Consider the following 20,415-nt stretch of genomic DNA (forward strand, 5'->3'; position numbering starts at 1 on the left):
CTCCCAAGTGCTGGGATTAAAGGCATGCACCACCACTGCCCAGCATAATTTACATTTTTTAAAATAATGATCTATTTAAAAGAAGACATAGTAGAGGCTGAAGAGATAGCCCAGTGGTTAAAAGTGATTACTCCTTTTGCAGAAGAACAGAAGAGAGTTTGGTTCCCAGTAATGAGGCAGCTCATAACCACTTATAATCCAGCTCCAAGAGATCCAATGCCCTCTTCTGACTTCTGTAGGCACTTGTTTACAGATGCACACATACACACACACACACACACACTCACAGAACAGGATTTCTGTGTTTCTCTGTGGCTGTCTTAGAACTCATTCTGTAGTTTAGGCTGGCCTCACACTCAGAGATCTACCTGCTTCTACCTCCCAGTGCTAAAGGTGTGTACCATCACTACCCATCAGTGAATTTATTTTTAATTCAGCAAAGAGTTGGAAGAGATTTCAAAAAGAAATCTTTAATAGAGTTGGGAAATAGAAAAGAGAAAACAGAAGCAAATTAGAGAATCAATCAACCTGTGAAATCTAAGTACAAGGCAGGTTGGGGGGGCGGTGAAGAGGGGAAGGAAGAGTAGGCTATCAAAGGAACCCAAGAGGCTCAAGCAGACAGGTACACTCATTGCTTAGCATCAAGAGGGAAAATGGATCCCCAAGGCAAAGCATCATGGAATTTTACATCATAGGAGAAAGACTAACTAAAAGTTCCTGGGATGAGTACAGGCATCTAATTAGAAATGATGCTACATGTTGTATTTCTTTCTAAGTGTTTGTAATGAAATTTCTTGCTGTTGTCAGTTTGTTTGTAGACAGGTTTTTACACAGAAGTCTAAGCTGGGGACTTCACTATGTAGCCCAGGCCTTAAACTAGATAACAGGCATGGACTGTCATACATGGCTAAGAACAGTTTTCAATGTATAGTATATGGACAGTCATAGTGAACATTCGGACTGTTGTGGTGGTTGTACTGTGTTTGAGGGCAGCCCTGTGAGTGAGCTGCCACAGAAAACTGTTCCAATGGGCCAGAGTCTATGGAATGGAGGACTGAGAAATAAGAACTTTCAGCATCCTGGAATTTGTTTTGTTTTAGAGAAATGTAAATTATGTGACTGACCCACAGTAGCATGAATTCCAAAGACCATGAAACCCTTTGAAATCATGCTTGGTACTTAAGGGTAGTAGCAATAGTGGGTGGAATAAACTAAACCTCACCTCATCATCTTCATGAGGCTGGTAGTCAAAACGTTGAGGGGGACAGAAGGCCATGGCATGAACCTCAAGCACCTTGGCCTTGTCCCCTGAAGGATCCAAGGCCTCCAGAGCCTCTTCCAGGCTGCCTAAGCCCTGCATCTGGGAGGTTTGGGTGCGGCTCTCAGCAGCTGTGTAGCTCCGGAAGGCCTGCTCCAGGGCCAAGTGGAAACCTGTGTCACAGCACTGGGAAGAAGCAAGCAGACACTGTTGTGGCCCCGGAGCCAGAGTCAAGGACTCCAAGCATTTACGATCCAGTTACCATGGCTCCACCTGCTTGCCCACACAAAACTCACATCCATGAGGTCCAAGATATCGTGTAAGTAGTAGTTGCTGATGGCGGCATTGACGCTGGCCAGGCTGAGCAGGTACTCATTTCGGGCCTTGGTGCACTTAAGTTTATGCTCCAAGTACTTGGCCTGGCGCTGCTCAAGACACCAAGGGCACACCAGGGTCACCCACTTAGAGACCACTCTTATCTCCACATTTTCCAATTCCCTCTGTAGATAAGCAGGCCCAATGTGCAGCAGGTATTAAGCTCATGCTTAACTTCTTTACTCTGCCATATACCAACCCTTAGTGAACTCAGTGCTCAGCCTTACTGTGTACAGTCTCCCACTCAATCCCCATAACCTATCTTGACTCCTTAGCACTTCGATGGCTACTTTTGATCTCTTGGCAAAGGCTGATCCCCACTCCTTGCCACCCACTGCCCTTGCCTTGGTTTGAGTCCCCAACATGCCTCACAGTCATTCTCCAAAGTGGAATCAGGTCACATGGAAACAGATGATTAAGTAAAAGGCATTCATATGCAGACCCCATGATGGAGATAAGAGCTAGGAGGATGTATGAGAAAGCTGCTTAGGCTCCACATAGGGATGGCACAGAACAAAAGTCACTGTCCTTAACCCCACTTAGCATGGAGCCTCCCCACTCTTTCCAAGGGGTGCCCTTGGATGCTTCTTCTTGACGAATGGTACCCAATCACTCCTGAGTTCTTGTGCCTCTAAAACCTTAGAAGATATCAGGAAAAAGTTCTCTGGGCTTAGAGTACTATACCTCTCTGCTTCAGCAAGGCTGTGGGACAAGCTTGAAGCTGGTGTGATAGAATCATCTGTTATGACCCTGTGATTGTCTTTCCCCACCTTTTAGGTCTGTTGAAACATCTGTAACCTAATGCCCGCAATTGTCTTTCTATATCCCAGAGCCTTCACGTCTTCAGGAAGGAAGAATCTTGCTGGAGGCCTACGACTCTTCTCCTACTCTTTTTTGCCCCAGGGACAGCCAAGCACTTTTAAGGACAAAGGCTAGGGGCCAGAGCTATCAGAGATGGACAGAGACAGGAGACCCATGGCCTTCCAGGCCCACCTTCTCCACTAGCCGCCCTCCTTTCTTGAGAGAGCTCTTTCGGTGGGGCCCTGTCTCAATGGTGGTGGCGGTGGCAGCGGTGGCAGAGGTAGCAGTGGTGGTGGGTAAAGCACTCTTGCCTGACCGCTTCTCCTCTAGCCGCTCAGCTTCCCGAAGTTTAGTCTCAGCATTCATGCTCTCCAAGTGGTACACATGGTACATCTTCTTGGTCTGCAGGGAGGCCCAGGCAAGGTAGCCCTGCTGAAGGTCATGACTAAGAAGAGTCCCTCAACCCCACTTAGTGCCCCCAAGATTCAGATCTGAGACTTGGGCCATTTCACCTAAGTATGTTGTTATTTAACCACTCTGTTCCCAGAGCATAGCGGGGCCTATGCCTGTTGTTGCCCCCCAGACTCAAGACTCAGGTCTCCCATGAGCATCCATTTTTTTTTTGAGCCTGACTGGGAGAAGCAATGGCTTGGGGCTGTTCCTGCTTCCCGTTGTCAGCAGACAGTAGGTCCTGCTTACTGTATGGAGTTCTGAGACCACCTCCAGGAGCTCATCCTGCAGCTGCTGCACCAGGTCCTTGCTCTAGAGATGAAAGGGAATGTGTGACTATAGTATTCCCCTACTTAATGCCTCCCACCATCCTGTGACAACTCATTCCACCTCAGATTGGTATGAGCTGATCTTGGGCTACAATTTCCACCTGGCCTCCCATGTCTCTCAACCATAGCACCTCCAGATGGATCCCCATGTGCAATTTTTTTTTTTTTTTGGTTAGATTCTGAGGCCTTCCACAGACCCTACCTTTTTGACAATGCGTCCGACATCCTCGCTGATGTGACCCAAGCGTTGTGCCAGGGGCCCAGCCAGCACCTCACTGAGAGCAGCACTTTCCCGACTCTGCCGCCGAGTGTGTTCCAGCAGCACAGCCCAACAGTGCAAGGGTGACAGGAGAGTGGGCTCCTTCCTGTAGCAGAGGAGTACTCAGACCAAGGAGCCTAGGTCTCAGGCCCTGCAAGGCACTACCAAGTGTGTACCTACCGGAAGCTTTGCTGCTCCCGGCTGCTGCCCCCAAGGCGACCACTGCGGCTAGTAAAGCGTTCAGCCAACTTGTCCAGGCCCCGAGAATACTCCAGCTCTACCTCTGCCCGGCGCCGCATGAACTCAGCTAGCTCCTGCAGCAAATCCCTCCGCAGCTCTCCCTGAAGCTCCAGGCAGTGAAGCTGCTCACTCAACTGCCAGCGCATTGCTGCAAGGGGACCTCAGTTCAGGGCGGGCAGACATGCGAGCCACGAACAAACCAGACCAGAAAGAGGTAGGAGATACAGAAACAGACATCATGTCTACACCAAAGCCTTCCTGGTACCCGACTGAGCTCAAAACTAGAGCTAAGAACAGAAGTAGCTGGGCGGTGGTGGCGCACACCTTTAATCCCAGCACTGGGGAGGCAAAGGCAGGCGGATTTCTGAGTTCGAGGCCAGCCTGGTCTACAGAGTGAGTTCCAGGACAGCCAGGGCTGTATAGAGAAACCTTGTCTCACCACCCCCCCCCCCCAAAAAAAAGAACAGAAGAAGTATGCTCTGAAGCGAAGTACTCAGGTTCAGAAGCCCCAGTGCACTTGGGAAGGGCCCTAAGGCAGAAAACTCTGTATTGTGGCTTCTGTACAGACACAAGAAGCTGCTCAGGAGCAGGACTGCTGTGGCACTCCACCAAGCCTGGAGAGACTTCAGGCCAGTACCATAGTAAGAGTAATGGCAAAGTGAAGCAACAGAAGGGACTGGGCTAAGTTTTCTGCCTGTTGTTTCCACTGACAGTTACCCACCCCAAGACTTTTCCCTCTATCCTACAGGGGAATCATAGCTTGTGGCCCCATACTACTACAGGGCTTTTGACATCTTATCTCTGGCCTGATTTGGCAATACTTCTTACCTCACCCATATCTACAGCAAAAGCTGCCTAACTTGTAAGCTCTAGCACTACTGTGTCCCCATCTCCCAGACCAAGGGCCCAGATGAGCACCACAACCCACACCCCATTACACAGAATACATAAGGCACACTGTCTTGGCTTCTGGTAAACAGGATATGAACAGACAGGTCTTCAGCTATATCCTCAGAACAGGACATTACTTGATTTCTTCATTTAGTGGAATGTGAGTTTGTATCTATTTCATTCTAGGCATATTCTAGACCCTGGTCCCAGAGGAATAGGGACCATAGTTGGGGACAGATAGCATGGAAAAGAGCCATGGTAGAATGACCAGGAGCATGGGTACTTATAACATGGACACACAGGCCAAGTGTAGTGGTGCACTATAATCCCAATATTCAAGAAGTAGAAACAAGAATATCAAAATTCAAGATTATCTTTGGCTACACTGTGAGTTTGAGGTTATCCTAGGCTACACAAGATACTGCCTTTTTAAAAAGTATACAAGGGCTGGAAAAATGGCTCAGCAGTTAAGAGCACCTCTTCCAGCCACCCTGAGTTCAATTCCCAGCAAACATATGGTGGCTCACAACCATCCATAATAAGTTTCTATGCCCTCTTCTGGCATGCAGGTGAACATGCAGATAGAATATTCATATATAAAATAAATAAATAAGTATATTTTAAAAAGTATACAAAAAGCAAAGGGGAAGAATCTGGGAGGGGAGCAGATGACATAAAGCTTGTGGTCTAGGAGTCTCATCTGGATGCCCAAGGAGATATAAGCCAAATGGTGGACTCATTTCATTTTCAGGGTCCCTCTAGCTACCATATAGAGTCCAAGGAGCAGCTACTACATTTCACTTGTCTAAGGAAAATATGGTGGGCATTGGGACTAGAGAGCTAGTCTGAAAGGCAAGGCCCAGGAGTAGCTATTTAAAGAAATCCACTGTAAAGAGATCAGAATGGGGGCTAGTGAGATGGCTCAGCGGGTAAGAGCACTGACTGCTCTTCCAAAGGTCCTGAGTTCGGATCCCAGCAACCACATGATGGCTCACAACCACCGGTAATGAGATTTGACGCCCTCTTCTGGTGCATCTGAAGACAGCTACAGTGAATTATGCCAGGGCCGGAGGAGTGTGGCCAGGAAAGGTCCTGAGTTCAATTCCCAGCAGCCACAACACATGATGGTTCATGGCCATCTGTACAGCTACAGTGTACTCATACACATAAAATAAATAAAATAAATCTAAAAAAAATAGGAATGGGTGAACTTCTATCCTGACAGTGACTTTCCTGGGGCTATGAGATGAAAAGCCTTGTTAGGTATTTCCTATCCAGACCTCCCATCTCCCCATCTGATTTCCTTTCTGGAATGTCCTCTGCCTGCTCTCAGACTCCACTCTACGGTGATACTGACTTCTTTTCTTGAGTTCAAATGCTCCAGATCCAGCTGCACGCACGGCCCACTCATCAGCCTTTTATACCACCCACTGGATACCCTTGGGGGTGGGTTTTGGGGCTCATCTTTAACCAGGTCACTGAAATTGCTTAATTTCCACAAAGGGGACAAATTAGGCAGATGGGAGCTGGTGTGTATGTATGGAAACTCCTAACACTGAAGCTAATGCAAAGTAGAGCCCACAGTACCAAGTGTTACTGCCACAAGTCTCCTGTCTCTGAAGTGGACTGTGCCAGCCATTCACTAGGATGAGTGGTAATGGTGCTGACTTCTATCAGGGGAATCTCCACTAAATGAGAATAACAGGTTTTAAAGAATGGCAATTTAGTTGGGCGATGGTGGCGCACGCCATTAATCCCAGCGCTTGGGAGGCAGAGGCAGGCAGATTTCTGAGTTCAAAGTCAGCCTGGTCTACAGAGTGAGTTCCAGGACAGCCAGGGCTACACAGAGAAACCCTGTCTTGAAAAAAACAAAGAATGGCAATTTAAGTTCAAGTAGGGTCACAAGAGGACCCAGCAGGCCCTTCCTTGCAGTGCCAGTCCTGTCCACCAGAAGGGATGTGCTACTCAGGGAAGGACCTATTACAGCTGCACAATGCTAAGTGTACCAGCAGACTACACTACTGTGTGGATTCTCCAGTAACGGCAATAGCACTTCTGGTTCTGAATATGTACACCAGCTGGTGTCAAAGATCTATAGATTACAAGCCAATTGCATCTAGGGTTTACAGAAGGCAGGAAACTGCTGTTCTAAGACTCCAGGTTGTGGCATAGCAGAGCTTTCAGACCTCAGCTCAGAGAACCCTGATCTCCAAACAAGCTAGCTCTGGCCCTTGTCTAGCCCCAGTGTGCTCTTGGGACCTTGGTTGTCCTTTGTAGTAGCTATCATCATACATGAAATCAGCTGTGCACCGAGTTGTTTACTATTTTTCTCTCCTCAGACCTGTGAACCACAGAAGGACAAGGACTGTTTCTCTCCTATACAATAAGGGATTCCCAGAGTCTGCAGCAAAACAGGTGTATTAAAAATATCCAGGGCTAGCGAGATGGCTCAGTGGTAAGAGTACTGACTGCTCTTCCAAAGGTCCTGAGTTCAAATCCCAGCAACCACATGGTGGCTCACAACCACCCGTAATGAGATCTGACGCCCTCTTCTGGCGTGTCTGAAGACAGCTACAGTGTACTTATGTATAATAATAAATAAATCTTTAAAAAAAAATCTGGCAGCTGGGTGTGGTGGCACATGCTTGTCATCCTAGCCCTGGAAGTTTGAGGTAGAGGACATTGCAAGTTCCAGGCCAGCCTGAATAATGAGTTCAAGACTATCCTGCTCTACATACCAAGCTCCAATCCTACTCAGTCACCCACCCAAACAAAGAACAGTTGACAAAAAGGAGTGAGAAATTCTGCATATTTGCATTGCAAAGCTGGAACCCAGGCCCCTCTAACACTTTTTGTGAGCCAGGCATTCACTCTCACTTCTGCTGACCAGTAGAGCAGAACACATGTCCTTCAAACCACAACTATGCTGACCTTTTAGAAATTACAGTGCCAAAATAGTGCCCCTGTTCCAGCATAATTGGAAGACTTTTTATTTTATTTTATTTTTATTTTTTTTTGAAGGAGGTTGGTGAGAAATAATAGCTACAAAGGCTGAACACCCTGAGTGAGCAAGGGCCATTTAAAAGATATTCTAGAACCAAATTCCAGTTTCTCTTGATGGGAACTAACTGGCCTGTGTTTGCTGACTGAAGACATTTCAAGGTTCATAGGCTTCAGGACATTTTGAGGAAGTAGGATGGAATCATTGTCTCCATCTGCTGGCTCACCCTCTCCAACCACCTCAAGCTGGCTCTGGATACCAAGATGAGGAGGACTGGGTCAAAGCAAAGGCAGTTATTGCTCTCCACTATAACAGCAACACATCACAAAGATACACTTTGTTATAAATTGCTTGCACTAAATAAGTACATTGGAATTTCATCTACAGGTTGGGAAACTCCAAGGGTCATATCATTTCTTCTCTTATGAGCCATTGTGCTGTGTAACAGGTAAGTCACTGTGTTTGTATCCACAATAGGTAAAATACAGAGTCTTTGAAAATAGGCAACAAGAAACTGGGGGTGGGGTGGGGGAGGTTAGACGCTGCCTCCTTTCCTGTGCAAGAGTTACCTACCACACCCTAAAGAAATGAAGCTGTCAGCTAAGAACTCACAAAGTTCATTTGCATGTGCTTTGCATAGAAGTGTTTGCCCGAATACAGAAGTCTAATAGCCTAAGGCTGTAAAGCCATCCCAGTTGAATTTCTCTAACCCAAATTCAGTCTCCTAGCCTGACCCAAGGCCAGCCACCCAAAACCTGCAAGCTAACACAGTGCCAAAGGGAAGTGAAGGTGCTAAGAATTCATGGATTCTAGTGTTGTTAAGAGGTGTCAGGCTACCAACAAAGTCAAGGTGGCCCATTATACTCCAGCTAGAAAGCCACTCTCTCAGTCTGTCCTTCCCTCGGGCTACCACAGTCATTGCTGCCTGAGTGAGCAGCAAGCGACCCAAGTTGGCTAAGGAGGCAGGAGGGAAGGCATGGGCAGTTGAGGCCAAAGAGATTCCAAGAAGCAGGGCTTGGGCTCCCTCCTCCACCCTGCTCCAGGGGTATCTAAGATCAGCAGCGGACACTCGTGGTCTCCGCTGTAAACCAGGACTAAAGCGCCCTCTCACCTTTGACCTGTGCCTCATACTCAGGTTGCAGCCCCCGCTCCCGCCGCAACTTCCCGTGCGCCGCCATGGCCAAAGGCCGTTGGCGCCTTCGAGTCCCAACAGTCCCACGAGGAAGGGAGGCGAGAAGGCCGAGCACAGGGACAAGGGGCTCCAAGGCCAGCAACCTCCGCGGGCTCCGCCCCAGTAGCCCCGCCCCCAGCACAGCCCCCCGGAGGGGCGGGGCGACTTGGACCTGGCACTGCTTCTGTGGGCCTCTGAAAGACTAGGCACCCCTTCTCAGGCTCATCTCTCTTGAGGCAAGTTGCTCCTCTACCTAGATCACCTTGAGCCCAAAGCGTTAACATAAAGTAGCAATGCAAGAGAACCTCAACATGTCTGGGACCACCTGCTGCTGTTCCTCGTTATCTGCAGAAACCTATCTGTGGTTCCCAGTGTCAGACGACACCCCTATGGCCACTGGCCCTCAATACTAATGGACAATGGCACCATAGCTGCTTCAGGCTCAAGACTTCTCCTAGGTGGTCTGCCTCCACAGCCTTCCTGGACATCAGATGCCACCCTCCTTCCGGAGTCATAGCCCAGAGTGAGGCCTAAGGGAGCCCAGACAACTGGATGGGAAGTTCCCCAGAGGACTGTAGGCCTGTGTTCCTTCTGGGCCCCCTGAGGGGGCGGGAGCAGGGTTCAGCTACAGTTCCCCTTCTACTCAGCCCCAAAGGAAAGAACTAGCCTCATTTCCCCATAGGTAGCTACCACTTCCTGCTGCCGGAAGAGACTCTTTTTGTCTCTTTTCCCTTCCATCTTGCACCTGTAGGGACCTATACCAGTGGGGGCTTTCTACTGGCCTGGGAACAACTTCTATTGCCTCCTTTATCCAAGGATGATGGTGATTTTATTCACCCCCATCAACTCAGCCATAAGGCAAGATCTACTCATCAATTTGTCATGTTTTGTTTTGTCTCATCCACAAGGCTTCACTTTGTAGCCCTGGCTGGCTTTACACAATCCAGGATGGCCTTAAACTCGAGGCAATGTTTCTACCTCTGCCCCAAGTGCTAGTATTACATGTGTGCACAACCACACCAGGCTCTTCTAGTCAATGAGGAAGGCAGGAGACAATCCATCTGTCTTCAGTTCATTGGAGAGAAAGCCCTGGGTTATACAAATGGTAGGCGATAGGCAAGATACTTACAAAACATGCTTGAAGGTACTAATATAAGGGAGTTCATGCCTGTACTTGCATGTATGGATGTCAAAGTACATGTGAGCACACGTGAGCACACGTGAGCCTGACATGGAGATTTGGCAGGAAGGGAGACTGTTCTGGACTTTCAAACTGTGTTCAATCCTTTTTTTATTAAGATTTATTTATTATTATATGTAAGTACACTGTAGCTGTCTTCAGATACACCAGAAGGGGGCATCAGATCTCATTACAGATGGTTGTGAGTCACTATGTGGTTGCTGGGATTTGAATTCAAGACCTCTGGAAGAGCAGTCAGTGCTCTTAATCACTGAGCCATTTCACCAGCCCCAACTATGTTCAATTTTGTCCTCGATCTCCATTTGCTCCCAATACCAAAGCTTTTCTCTAAGATGCTGTTGGTGCTTACACAGCCTTGAAGAAATGGTCTAGAAGCTAGCTAGATGTTGGCAAGTCCAAGTTCTGGACTTCCAGAAGCTGGTCTCAGAAGTGGCAATGTTGGAATCTTCCACCAAGGTAAGCAAGCCTGTATCCTTCTCATAGCACATAAATGGAAATCCATCCTTGTGAACTTTCTTTGTCAGGACATTTATTTCAATAGTGCCTCATACTAAGGTAAACCAGGCACCAATGCCTTTATTAGTTAAAGCAACCCATCCTGCCTATCTTCCCTTCTATGTGACCCTTAACTAATCCTTAGAAGTCCCTCATCCAACCAGAAGAGCCATACCAGGATTCAGGCACACAAAAAATGGCTACTGAACTAGCCTTCAAAAGTTCTTAGTCCTTACTCCAGAAATCTTAATAGTGCCCCATTCACCCCTTTGCAATGAAACTGAGTGAAAAGCAAAATAGAAAACTTGAATGATTGGCTGTTTTCAGGACACTTGCTAGGCATCTGATGCTATTAGTGAAACTGCTTCCTGTACTTTTAGCTCCTGTTCCTTTTGTCTTGAAACAGGGTCTCACTATGTAGGTATGGCTGTCCTAGAACCTACTGTGGAAACCAGGCTGACCTTAAAATCACAGAGATCAGCCTGCCTCTGCCTCTTAAGTGCTGGGATTAAAGGCATGTGCCAGCATACCTGGCCTATTCCTTTCTGGCTTTTAATACTTTTAAATTAGATTTATTCATTTAATTTTATGTGTATATGTATGTGCAACTTGTATGTGTGCTCAGTGCCCATGGATACCAAAAGAGGCATCAGAATCTCCAGATCCTGGAATTACAGATGATTGTGAACCTCCACGTGGGTGCTGGGAATCAAACTCGAATTCTCTACAAGAGCTCTTAACCACTGAACCATTTCCTCTGTACCCTTCTTGGCTTTTTGAGATAGGATATCTTTCAGACCTCTGGTTAAACTAGAACTTACTATGTAGACCAGGCTAGCCTTGAACTTCTGCCTCTCAGTGCTGAGACTAAGTGCAAGAAGCACTACCCTACCTAGCTATCTCCAGTTTTGGGAATCTAAAAGCTTGCAGGCCAGGGTAGGAGAGGGTGGGTGGTGGCTTAGAGGCAAGCCAGAGTTGCAGGGTGATTTCCAGGCTAAACTAACCTATAAGAGACCCTGTCTCAAAAATTGGATAAGCTGGGTGAGGTAAAGGCAGAGATCAGGGCTATATATGGAGACTGTCAAAACAAACCAAAACAAAACCCAACAAGATAAGCAATGGAGGTGGTTACAGTGGTTAAAGAGCTCTTCCAGAGGACAGAGTTCAGTTCTTAAAATTCAAAGGCTGCTCACAACTTAATACTTCACTTCTTATGCACTCTCCTCTCCACCCCCACACTAAATCTTTAAAAACAGAGTGAGGATTAGATATACAGGATTATTTCTTTATGACAGGGCATCCCTATGCAGGGCAGTCAGACATCAAACTGTTTATATTCTCCATGAAACTATAATGGCGAATATATTTAACTTCACACACTTACCAAAATACACTCAGAGCTGCCTGCCTATCTCCAGAGCTCTGCAAACCTCTTTTTAATATGTGGAAGGATATACACTTGGTCCTGAGGGATGATGACCACAGGGCTGATACACTCAAACTGGTTGGCTACCCTGGACAGAGGGAGATAAGAGGAACCCTAAGGATAGTGGGGCTCAGAAGAGGAAAGAAAAGGATTGGGGTGGGGGCCTGGAGAGTTGGCTCAGGGGTTAAGAGCACTGACTGCTCTTCCAGAGGTCCTGAGTTCAATTCCCAGCAACTACATAGTGGCTCACAACTATCTGTAATGAGATCTGATGCCCTCTTCTGGTGCATCTGAAGACAGTTACAGTGTACTCATATAAGTAAAATAAATAATCCTTTTTAAAAAAGAAAGAAAAAATTAAGCAGTGAAGGTAAGGCCTGGAGAAGCGTCCCTTAGAGTCACCCTCAGCCTCCACTCACAAAGTAAGAGGCGGATGCTGCTTAAGCAGGGGAAGTGCTGGGCCCCCAAGGCCTAACAGGCCTGTGGTTTTCCCCTTCACAGCTCCGACCTCCGCCCAGGAAACCTAACCGACTAGGAGGCGGGGCGAACAGCAGAACTTCAGCCAGCCACCAATGACACCTAAGCAACCAGTGCAGAGGGCGGGCCGCGAGAGAATTCTGTAAGCGCAAACTCCTCCACCCACCAACTCTAGGACAGAGCCGAGCCACTGCGCATGTCCACCGTTCTGCAGCAGGGCGGCCTACCGCTGCAGAACCAATCAGAGCTTGAGAACTAAGAATGCCACCGGCTTGAGAACTGAAAGGAACTGACGCCAGCACGCTGGGTGGAACAAGCCGCTGACAAGACGCATACAACAGGAAGTACGTGATTCTGGCCAACCAGAACGCAGTTTTGTTTGAACTAGAGAAGGGATTGAGGCTTCCTCCCCCCGCCCCCTCCCCTCTGCCCTTTCGTCGCTTCTTTCTCAGTTTCTAATAGTACTAAGCTCCAGGACATATTCCACATAGTGGTGGATCACTGTGTCACTTGCAGGAGCAAGGACATTATTAGTATAGTGGCAGCTCTGATATAGGGTGCTCTGCAGGTAGGTAAGTGAACCAAGGAGAGCCCACCTAGGAGCCACAAGAGATGGTCTTAAAGCCGCATGTTTAGAAGAGCAAATGTTAAGGCAAGGGTGAGGGTGTGGCAAAGCATTGGGTTGGGGGTGGACTCTTCTTTTTGTCTTTTCAGTTCAATTATATTTGACTTTATGCACCAACTAGAAGTCGCAGAAATATTAGAAGACATTGGGGGTATCCGTATAGCCCTATCCTGGAACTCACTTTGTAGGCCAGGCTGGTCTGGAACTTAAAAAGACAGATCCAGGCTGGAGAGATGGCTCAACAATTAAGAGCACCACCTGCTCTTCCAGAGGACCCACCTGCTCTTCCAGAGTTCAATTCCCAGCAACCACATGGTGGCTCACAACCATCTGTAACGGGATCTGATGCCCTCTTCTGGTGTGTCTGAAGAGAGCAATGGTATACTCATATAAAAAAAACAAACCAAAACAAAATACCAAAAAAGGATCCACCTGCCTCTGCCTCCCAAGTGCTGGGATGAAGTATGCCACCACTGCCCCACAGCAAATACAAAATATTAATGGGGGAGTGGCTCATACCTATATAAATCCCATACCATTATAAATCCCAGAACTTTAGAGCCTGAGGCAGGATTGGCACAAGTTTTAGGCCAGCCTAGGCTACATAATGAGTTCCAAGCCAGCTTGGGCTAAGGATGAGATCCTGTCTCAAAAAAAAAAAAAGTTACACATAGAAGAGCCTGAACAACTGGGTAACTGAATAGGCCAGGGTCTAGCTAGGATCTCTCCAGATAAGTGCAATGAGCAGCTGGACTTAGGCATTTGGGGTCCAGGAGGTATAAACTGGAACTCCTACAGATTCCTACAGATGAGAGCAAGATGACTAGGGTAAAGGGCTGAGAGGGACATAAGGGGGTCAAAGCAGTGCAGCAAAGAACATCAAGTAGGAGAGCTGCCTCTGAAATGTGAGGCTGTCTAGAAAACATAGGAAATCATTTTGTTCAGCCCTAGAAAATTAATAAAGATGTTAATGAGGCCTGAATGCCAGAAAAGTGACATCAGAATATGGCACTCAAGACAATTTATCGGCCAACTCCAACTCAAGTTATTGAAGATAGCCAGATTTGGGGTCCCATCCTCAACTCTGTTTTGACTTGTGAGCTTAATACACTCTAGGCTGTGAAGATAGCATCCCTGCCATATAGGAGCTGGGAAAAAAAAGCATACCCCACTATGCACATTCACAAATTTCCCAAGACCACTGGGTGACATTTATTGTAAAAGTACATGGGATGAGGTCGGGACCAGGTGGGGTAGGTTCTAGGAGGCAGAGTCAGAGGCCTCTGAGCTGTCTTTGACATCTGTGCTCTCTGTGGTCTCACTGACCTCACTGAGGTCCTTGCTGTCCCCACCACTATCCTCAGCAGCCAGGCCCTTCTCCTCATGACAGGCCTCTCCTGAGCTCAGAAGCACGTTGCCTTTGTTCTTCACTTTGTTCTCCATGGCCGCCAGCACCGTGTGCTTGCCCTTTTCCTTCAGCTCCAGGTGCCGCCTCAGCTGCCGCCGGGAGCCCAGAGGGAAGCGGGTGGAAAGAGACAGGGCCTAAGTCTCCAGACAGGAGACAAGAGGAGCCAGGCCCTGGGGCTGGCTGGGGGAAGGGACACAGTGAGAAGTGGTAGGGTCAAGGCAAGAAATAGGACAGGGTAGAAATGTAGTTCAATCCTAGCTCTGCCCTAAGCCTGCTTTCCTGCTCTGTAAAATGACAAGGGTCCTATGGCCTTCAAATGTGCTGCTGGGCAACCTCCAAGACAGAGCAGTGCCTCTCCAGGAGGCTTGGTCAGAGATCCTTTCTCCCTAACCCAGTTTACTCCTAAATCTGAGCAGGCTGTCCCTGACCCTAGTAGTCCCACTTCTTCTGTAGAAAAATATCTTCCTACTGTTTCTCCTGTTCCACCCACCTCCAGGCTTCTTCCCCAGAAAGCATCCCATGGCCTCCTCTAGAGTCAACAGAGGCCATGTCCTGACTTGACAGTTTAGGAAGTGAGGGAAAGAGGGGCTCTACAACTACAAGGGCTGACACTCAATCTTGGTCTTGCCTCTAGCCACCACTGCCTCACTCTGTCTCACAGTTCAAAAGTAGCCACCCTTCCCAAGTACAGAATCTCCTCTACTGCTGGAATTGCTGCCCTGGCCTGGCTGAACTCTTACCTCATCAGCCATCTGTGTGAGGTCCCGCTTCATTGCATATGCATCTTCCCCATCTGCATAGTATTTGGGCTCCACTTCGCTGATCCTGGGGGTAGGATCAAGACACATGCCTAGGGACAAATTCTTCTGGTTCTTAGGCTACTAAGGTAAATGTCATCTCCCCCGTAGGACTTTTGTAGAGGCAAAAAAGCCAGCGTGAATGGGCTTCTCCTTTTTGTTTTTCATTTGAAGGAACTCTGTCCAACTTCTATGATAGTTTTCTCTGCTCTTCCAGTGAAGCCAAGCAGCATGTAGCATCCAGGGTACTTCCCAGTCCTAGAGTTGCTACCACTTTGTCCCTAGCCTGACCAGCAAGAACTTGTGTGTTTTGAGGTGAAGCCCTTAATTCTGCCTCTTCCTCTCCCTGACCTATTCTCCTGTCATTTACTGTACACATAGCTAGTTCCTCAGCTAGGAAAAAGGGACACTGTACCTGCATGTATATGGTCATCATAGATGACCTGGTTACTGACCAGAGATGAATGACAGGAGGGAGGTATGTGTGTATACTTGAGTAGCCCTGACACTGGAAGGGAAGCCCTTTGATGACCTAGGAAGGTTCTTTGCCAATCTTCAGAGGTACATGTTCAGTATCTTCCTCAGTTGCTTTCCACCTCATTTTTTTTTTCAAAATAGAGTCTTTCAATGAATCTGGAACTTGTCCATTCAACTAGGGATCAATTAGTGAACCCTAGGGATTCTCTTGTCTTAACTTCTTCAGCACTAGGATAACAGGTGCAGGGCACTGTATATGGCTTTTACACATGGGTGCTAGGAATCAAACAATTAAGCTATCTCCTTAGCACCCCTCTTTTGAGACAAGGTCTTGCTACATGGTTGAGACTAACCTGGAATTCCCTATGCTGGAACGCCAACCCATAGTCCTCTATTTTGAGTGCAGAGATTAAGAGGCATGTACTACCATACCCAGCTGGGAACTGCTGACTTAGCAGGTAAAGCAGTTCCTGCTGCAGAGGCATCTTAACTAGGTCAAAGATCCCTCCATGAATCTGGATGTTGAACCCAGAAAAGCTAAAGACTACTATCCTGTCCCAATGGTGTTATCTTCACTGGACCCCCTCAAAGTCTAGTGTGGCTCAGTGTTCCTCAAGTTAGTCTACTCCAGCCCCACTTTCAAGTAGCACTAGGTAGTACCAAGTCTTCTCTTTATGGAGATGCCCATGTCTGGAGTAGACCTGCCCTCAACCACCAGAACACTTAGAGCTTTTGTTCATGGCCCCATTTCCCTGCTGTCCCCTTTTCATCTGTTCTTACATGATGCTTCCTGGAGCCAGCCACTTCTCAGCCTTTGCTCATGCTCTAGCCTTCTTCTCCTTACTCCTAGACCAGCACTAAGAAGCCCTGTGTGAGCCAGGTGGTGGTGGTACACACCTTTAATCCCAGCACTTGGGAAGCGGAGGCAGGCGGATTTCTGAGTTCAAGGCCAGCCTGGTCTACACAGTGAGTTCCAGGACAGCCAGGACTACACACAGAAACCCTGTCTCGAAAAACCAAAAAAACAAACAAACAAACAAAAAAAGAGCCCTGTGTGTTCTTTACCACACTGTCCTTCACCAATCTCACTAGCACCAAGCCACCCTCCTCTAACACACACAGACACAGACACACATACATACACACACACTCAGAAAACAGGTGCTTTCTTCAGGTTTGCTTGTCAGTGAGTAGCTAATGAGTATAGAGAAAGCCCCCCAGCAATGTCTAGAGTCCCTCCACCCCTTTCTCAGCCCAGCCAACTGGATGGATCATGTCACTTAAAAAAAAGTCTTGATCTACTTACTGAAAGTTGAGGGTGTTGGAATAGAGATGCAGGGCTGCCCGGTTACTGTAGGGGAATAAGGCATTGCTGAGCTTCACAAACTTGGCCAGACATATGGGCAGGCCATATCCTGCCCTTCTTCCTGGTCACCCTCCCCTTTCCCACTACTATTTCCCAAATTCTTATGAAGGCAGTAAACCCCAGAACCACTATCAATTGGGTACTCCTTCCTCCCCACCTCCCAGCATTGCCCTTTCCCCCAACTTGGCTTCCACCTCTTCCTGACATGCAGGGAAACATATTTGGCATTGAAGTTCTCTATCATGGCTCGAGAGGCCTGGTCCATCAGCTTCTGAGCCAGGCCAAGGCGCCGGTGGGAACGCTTCACAGCCTGAGAGAAGAAGATTGGGTAGAAGTGCAACCACTGTGGCTCCTTCAATTATCTCCAATCTACTTCTACCAAACCCTCAGTAGCTCTACTCACCAGTGAGGTGATATGTCCATGGGGCACATCATCTGGGTCCTCTTCCCTAGAAGAGAAAACTAGAAAGGAGTCTGGTAGGGGTGCCGTCTTATCTGGGATACCTGTGCATAACAGGTGCTCAGACTCTTTGTGGCTGATCCCACAGCACCCCAGATCCAGAAAGAGGAGAACTAAGAACTTCTGAATCAGAATAGCCAATCATGACCCCCTTAAAACCCCATACTTCACCTACCAGATATGTGCAGTTTCAACAGATCACCCTACAATTGACACCCCCAAAAGTCAGCTGTCAAGCCGCAAAAAGAATAATGCTGATTGCAGAGCATTAAGTGAGGGGAGCCAGTTTGAAAGAGCTATAAGCTACTATTTCAACTCTGCATTATTATGAAAAGATGACCTTGTTATAGGAGGTTGATGGAGGGATTGATACTCTTTAAAGGTAGACTCTTTAAATTGTCCAATTCAGAGGGTGTACAACACATACAGAAACACTACAATGAAAACAGGGATCTGCTTAATGAAATCTGTATTGGTTTCTCACTTCTTTTTTTTTTTCCCCCCGAGACAGGGTTTCTCTGTGTAGCCCTGGCTGTCCTGGAACTCACTCTGTAGACCAGGCTGGCCTCGAAATCAGAAATCCACCTGCCTCTGCCTCCCAAGTGCTGAGATTAAAGGCGTGCGCCACCACCGCCTGGCGGTTTCTCACTTCTAACAAGTGTACCATACATGGTAGTGAGAAAACAAATGTGGAGGAGGGGTGTATGGAAAAACTCTACCTTCTGCTCAATTTTTCTGTCAGATTAGATCTACCCTACAAACCTGTTAAAACAACAACAAAATCCATAGCAAGCTAGGCATAGTTAAATCCCAGTATTGAGAAGGCTCAGCATGAAGACTACTATAAGTTTGAGGTCAGCCTGAGTTACACAGTGAGCGCCAATCTGGACAACAGAGAATGCCTCTCAAACTAATTCACAGCTTCCCATTCCCTTTTCCAAAGCTTTTGTCCCTCAACACCCCATCTTAGCATTAGTGTTTTTTCTTCCTCCTTGGTGACTCACATTTTAGCCAAGACGTACCCCACAATCTTCCCATTCTCATCCTCAGCAATGTAAGAAAGCTGGTGACAGAAAGGAAAAGGAAGTCATGTAGAGCAGGCAACAGGATAGGGTTCACTGCCAGCCTCCTGTGTGGGGCAGGGGGAAGTTGCAAAAAATAGTGAGTTTTGACATCTGGTGACCTGGAATGCAAGGGGCCTGGATTCCCTACTCTACACTTGTGCCTTCTCTTTATCTGGAAAAGGGTAGGCACAGGTGAGAATCCTATCTCCACTCTGTGGAGCCTAGTTTCTACATACACCCTTTCATTTGCCAGGCTTCCCCATCAACGAGGGCCTCAGGTTCTTAAGCTCTTGCCCACAGCGTTTGCTCACTCTGATCCATGTTTCCCTCCTGTTGCAGCCTACACACCTACAAAACGCAGAAGCTGCCCACCTGGGGCCAAGAGAGGCCATGATAGAAATAGTACTTCATCTGGTAGTTCTCGGGCAGGCAGAGAAGGTTGCAGTGCTGCATGTTCATCAGGTCTTCGGGCTGCATAAGAGTGGGGCACGGTTAGTCCTGGGCTGCAGTAACTAAGAGGGTCACACACGTGTGAGCCCTGTTCTCTGTCAATCTCTGGGCCTCCCCTTTCCCCGGGGAAGGGCAGAGTTGCTACTATACGACTTTGCATAAGCCCAGTTTCTATGCGACATGCAAAACACGCCAGTTCCAGGACTGAGTAATAGCGCCCAGAGGTTGTGGAGTCCATTCAATGAGACCTGAATTAGGGAAACGTGGGATAATCGCGAGATGTCTAAAGCAGGCTGCAGCAGCCTTAAGGTCCGGCGTCCGCAGACTTACAGGGCCACAGCACCAGGTCCCTCGGTAGCATGCTCACACAGTCACCCCCTAAGGCGCCCACTTGGTACGGACGGGCTAGCTCACGTAACCTCACCCTAGCATTGCGGATGTTCATCACGGCGGCGGAGCTCGCGAGTCCTTCTGGGTCGTGAACGCGTGCGCTCGGCGGCTACTCCAGAAGCAGAATAAGGACGTTAGGAACAGGGACTGGGGCCAGAATCCTGAGGCCGCAGCGGAAAAGGCGGGCTGCTCCGAACGGCCTGTAGCGGAAGTACCCAACTATAGGATCCGCCTCCGAACTGCACAACCAATGAGCGTGGCACTTAGAGCCAATTGGGCGCGGTGGAGCAGCGCCCAAGGTGGTGCGTTTGAACACGCCTTGAAGATCGGTCAAGCCGGGTAGGGTGGGGAATAGTTGTACTCTCCCGCGGGGCCCACAGAGGTGCGCACACAAGCATGTGGAACAGGGTCAGCTTTATTTCGAACCTTCATGGGTAGGGACAGCGGGCGAGGAGCCGAGGGGGGCGGGTTCAAGGCGTTGGAGTAGGGCTCCTAGAATCTGCTCGCACATGGCCAGGCACCGCGGCACATGGAAGCATCCTGTTGGGAGAATGAACCCCGGGGTAGGGAGGACTCAGCGAGCCGGGTGCCACAAACCCCTAAGTCTCGCCTTGTTCCTCGCTCACCTTTAAAAGGACCTCCCTTGATTGTGAGGGCCACCTTTCCCTCTTGGTTCAGGTAGCCAAACCATTCCCCGTACTCAGGATCACGAAACTAGAATAGAGACAATGACAGCTCGTGTCTGGTAGGACCCACTCGAATGTCACCGGTTTAGGAAAGGGCCCTCGCTGTCCCCTTTGCACCGGTACCAATGGTTAAAGTAAAAAGAGTGCAGTTTCTCAAATCAGTACTTTTAGTGGAACATATACTGGAAAAAGATGAAAGCTGGGGTAGTAAGCAGTAGGCCTTCTTAGCATATAACCTGATGGGGGAGAGGTTGCAGGCTGTGTGCTGCTACACTGAGAAAACAGGTGCTCTATATTCAATTGTGGTGTGTTAGATAA

At 48.2% G+C, this 20,415-nt stretch overlaps 3 protein-coding genes across 11 annotated transcripts in view; all 3 read right to left on the reverse strand.

The window, feature by feature from the left end:
* Nucleotides 1–8,899, reverse strand: part of Arhgap4 (Rho GTPase activating protein 4) — a 16,210-nt gene extending 7,311 nt beyond the window's left edge. Inside the window, exons 1-7 of one of the 5 annotated variants that reach the window (XM_031364253.1) lie at nucleotides 8,716–8,899; nucleotides 3,653–3,860; nucleotides 3,416–3,578; nucleotides 3,134–3,196; nucleotides 2,627–2,836; nucleotides 1,555–1,683; nucleotides 1,223–1,444 (exon numbers count right to left, since the gene is read on the reverse strand). In XM_031364253.1, the coding sequence (XP_031220113.1) occupies nucleotides 1,223–1,444; nucleotides 1,555–1,683; nucleotides 2,627–2,836; nucleotides 3,134–3,196; nucleotides 3,416–3,578; nucleotides 3,653–3,860; nucleotides 8,716–8,782 (1,062 nt within the window). In that variant the 5' untranslated portion in view covers nucleotides 8,783–8,899. Of the gene's footprint in view, nucleotides 1–1,222; nucleotides 1,445–1,554; nucleotides 1,684–2,626; nucleotides 2,867–3,133; nucleotides 3,197–3,415; nucleotides 3,579–3,652; nucleotides 3,861–8,715 lie in introns of all 5 variants that reach the window. The other 4 variants (XM_031364244.1, XM_031364234.1, XM_031364269.1 and 1 more) reach the window with 4 other exon arrangements.
* Nucleotides 8,900–14,176: 5,277 nt separating this feature from the next.
* On the reverse strand, nucleotides 14,177–19,632 carry Naa10 (N(alpha)-acetyltransferase 10, NatA catalytic subunit). 4 transcript variants are annotated; one of them, XM_031364281.1, is made up of 8 exons: nucleotides 19,446–19,632; nucleotides 18,944–19,042; nucleotides 18,512–18,570; nucleotides 17,451–17,496; nucleotides 17,242–17,357; nucleotides 16,988–17,032; nucleotides 15,148–15,232; nucleotides 14,177–14,496 (listed from the first exon to the last, which is right to left on the reverse strand). In XM_031364281.1, exons 1-8 carry the CDS (start codon nucleotides 19,464–19,466, stop codon nucleotides 14,260–14,262), a joined length of 708 nt encoding a protein of 235 aa, XP_031220141.1. In that variant the 5' UTR covers nucleotides 19,467–19,632; the 3' UTR covers nucleotides 14,177–14,259. The 4 variants fall into 4 exon arrangements, with proteins under 4 accessions (XP_031220141.1, XP_031220162.1, XP_031220154.1 ...); XM_031364302.1 differs by having other exon boundaries at nucleotides 14,180–14,583; XM_031364294.1 differs by having other exon boundaries at nucleotides 14,180–14,587.
* A 176-nt stretch (nucleotides 19,633–19,808) lies between these two features.
* The window catches only part of Renbp (renin binding protein), an 8,013-nt gene continuing 7,406 nt past the window's right edge, over nucleotides 19,809–20,415 (reverse strand). Inside the window, exons 10-11 of one of the 2 annotated variants that reach the window (XM_031364315.1) lie at nucleotides 20,038–20,125; nucleotides 19,809–19,951 (exon numbers count right to left, since the gene is read on the reverse strand). In XM_031364315.1, the coding sequence (XP_031220175.1) occupies nucleotides 19,827–19,951; nucleotides 20,038–20,125 (213 nt within the window). In that variant the 3' untranslated portion in view covers nucleotides 19,809–19,826. The remainder of the gene's footprint in view (nucleotides 19,952–20,037; nucleotides 20,126–20,415) is intronic. The other variant, XM_031364321.1, reaches the window with a different exon arrangement.

Source organism: Mastomys coucha, chromosome X (genome assembly GCF_008632895.1).
Source record: "Mastomys coucha isolate ucsf_1 chromosome X, UCSF_Mcou_1, whole genome shotgun sequence".
NCBI classification, from domain to species: Eukaryota; Metazoa; Chordata; class Mammalia; order Rodentia; family Muridae; genus Mastomys; species Mastomys coucha.

Coding starts and splice junctions, on each gene's coding strand:
- Naa10 (XM_031364281.1), bottom strand. CDS start 19,466: ATGAACATCCGCAATGCTAGG. Junction 19,043..19,445: donor TGAACATCCGCAATGCTAGG/GTGAGGTTACGT, acceptor ACTCTTATGCAG/CCCGAAGACCTGATGAACAT. Junction 17,497..18,511: donor GGGTACGTCTTGGCTAAAAT/GTGAGTCACCAA, acceptor TTTCTCTTCTAG/GGAAGAGGACCCAGATGATG.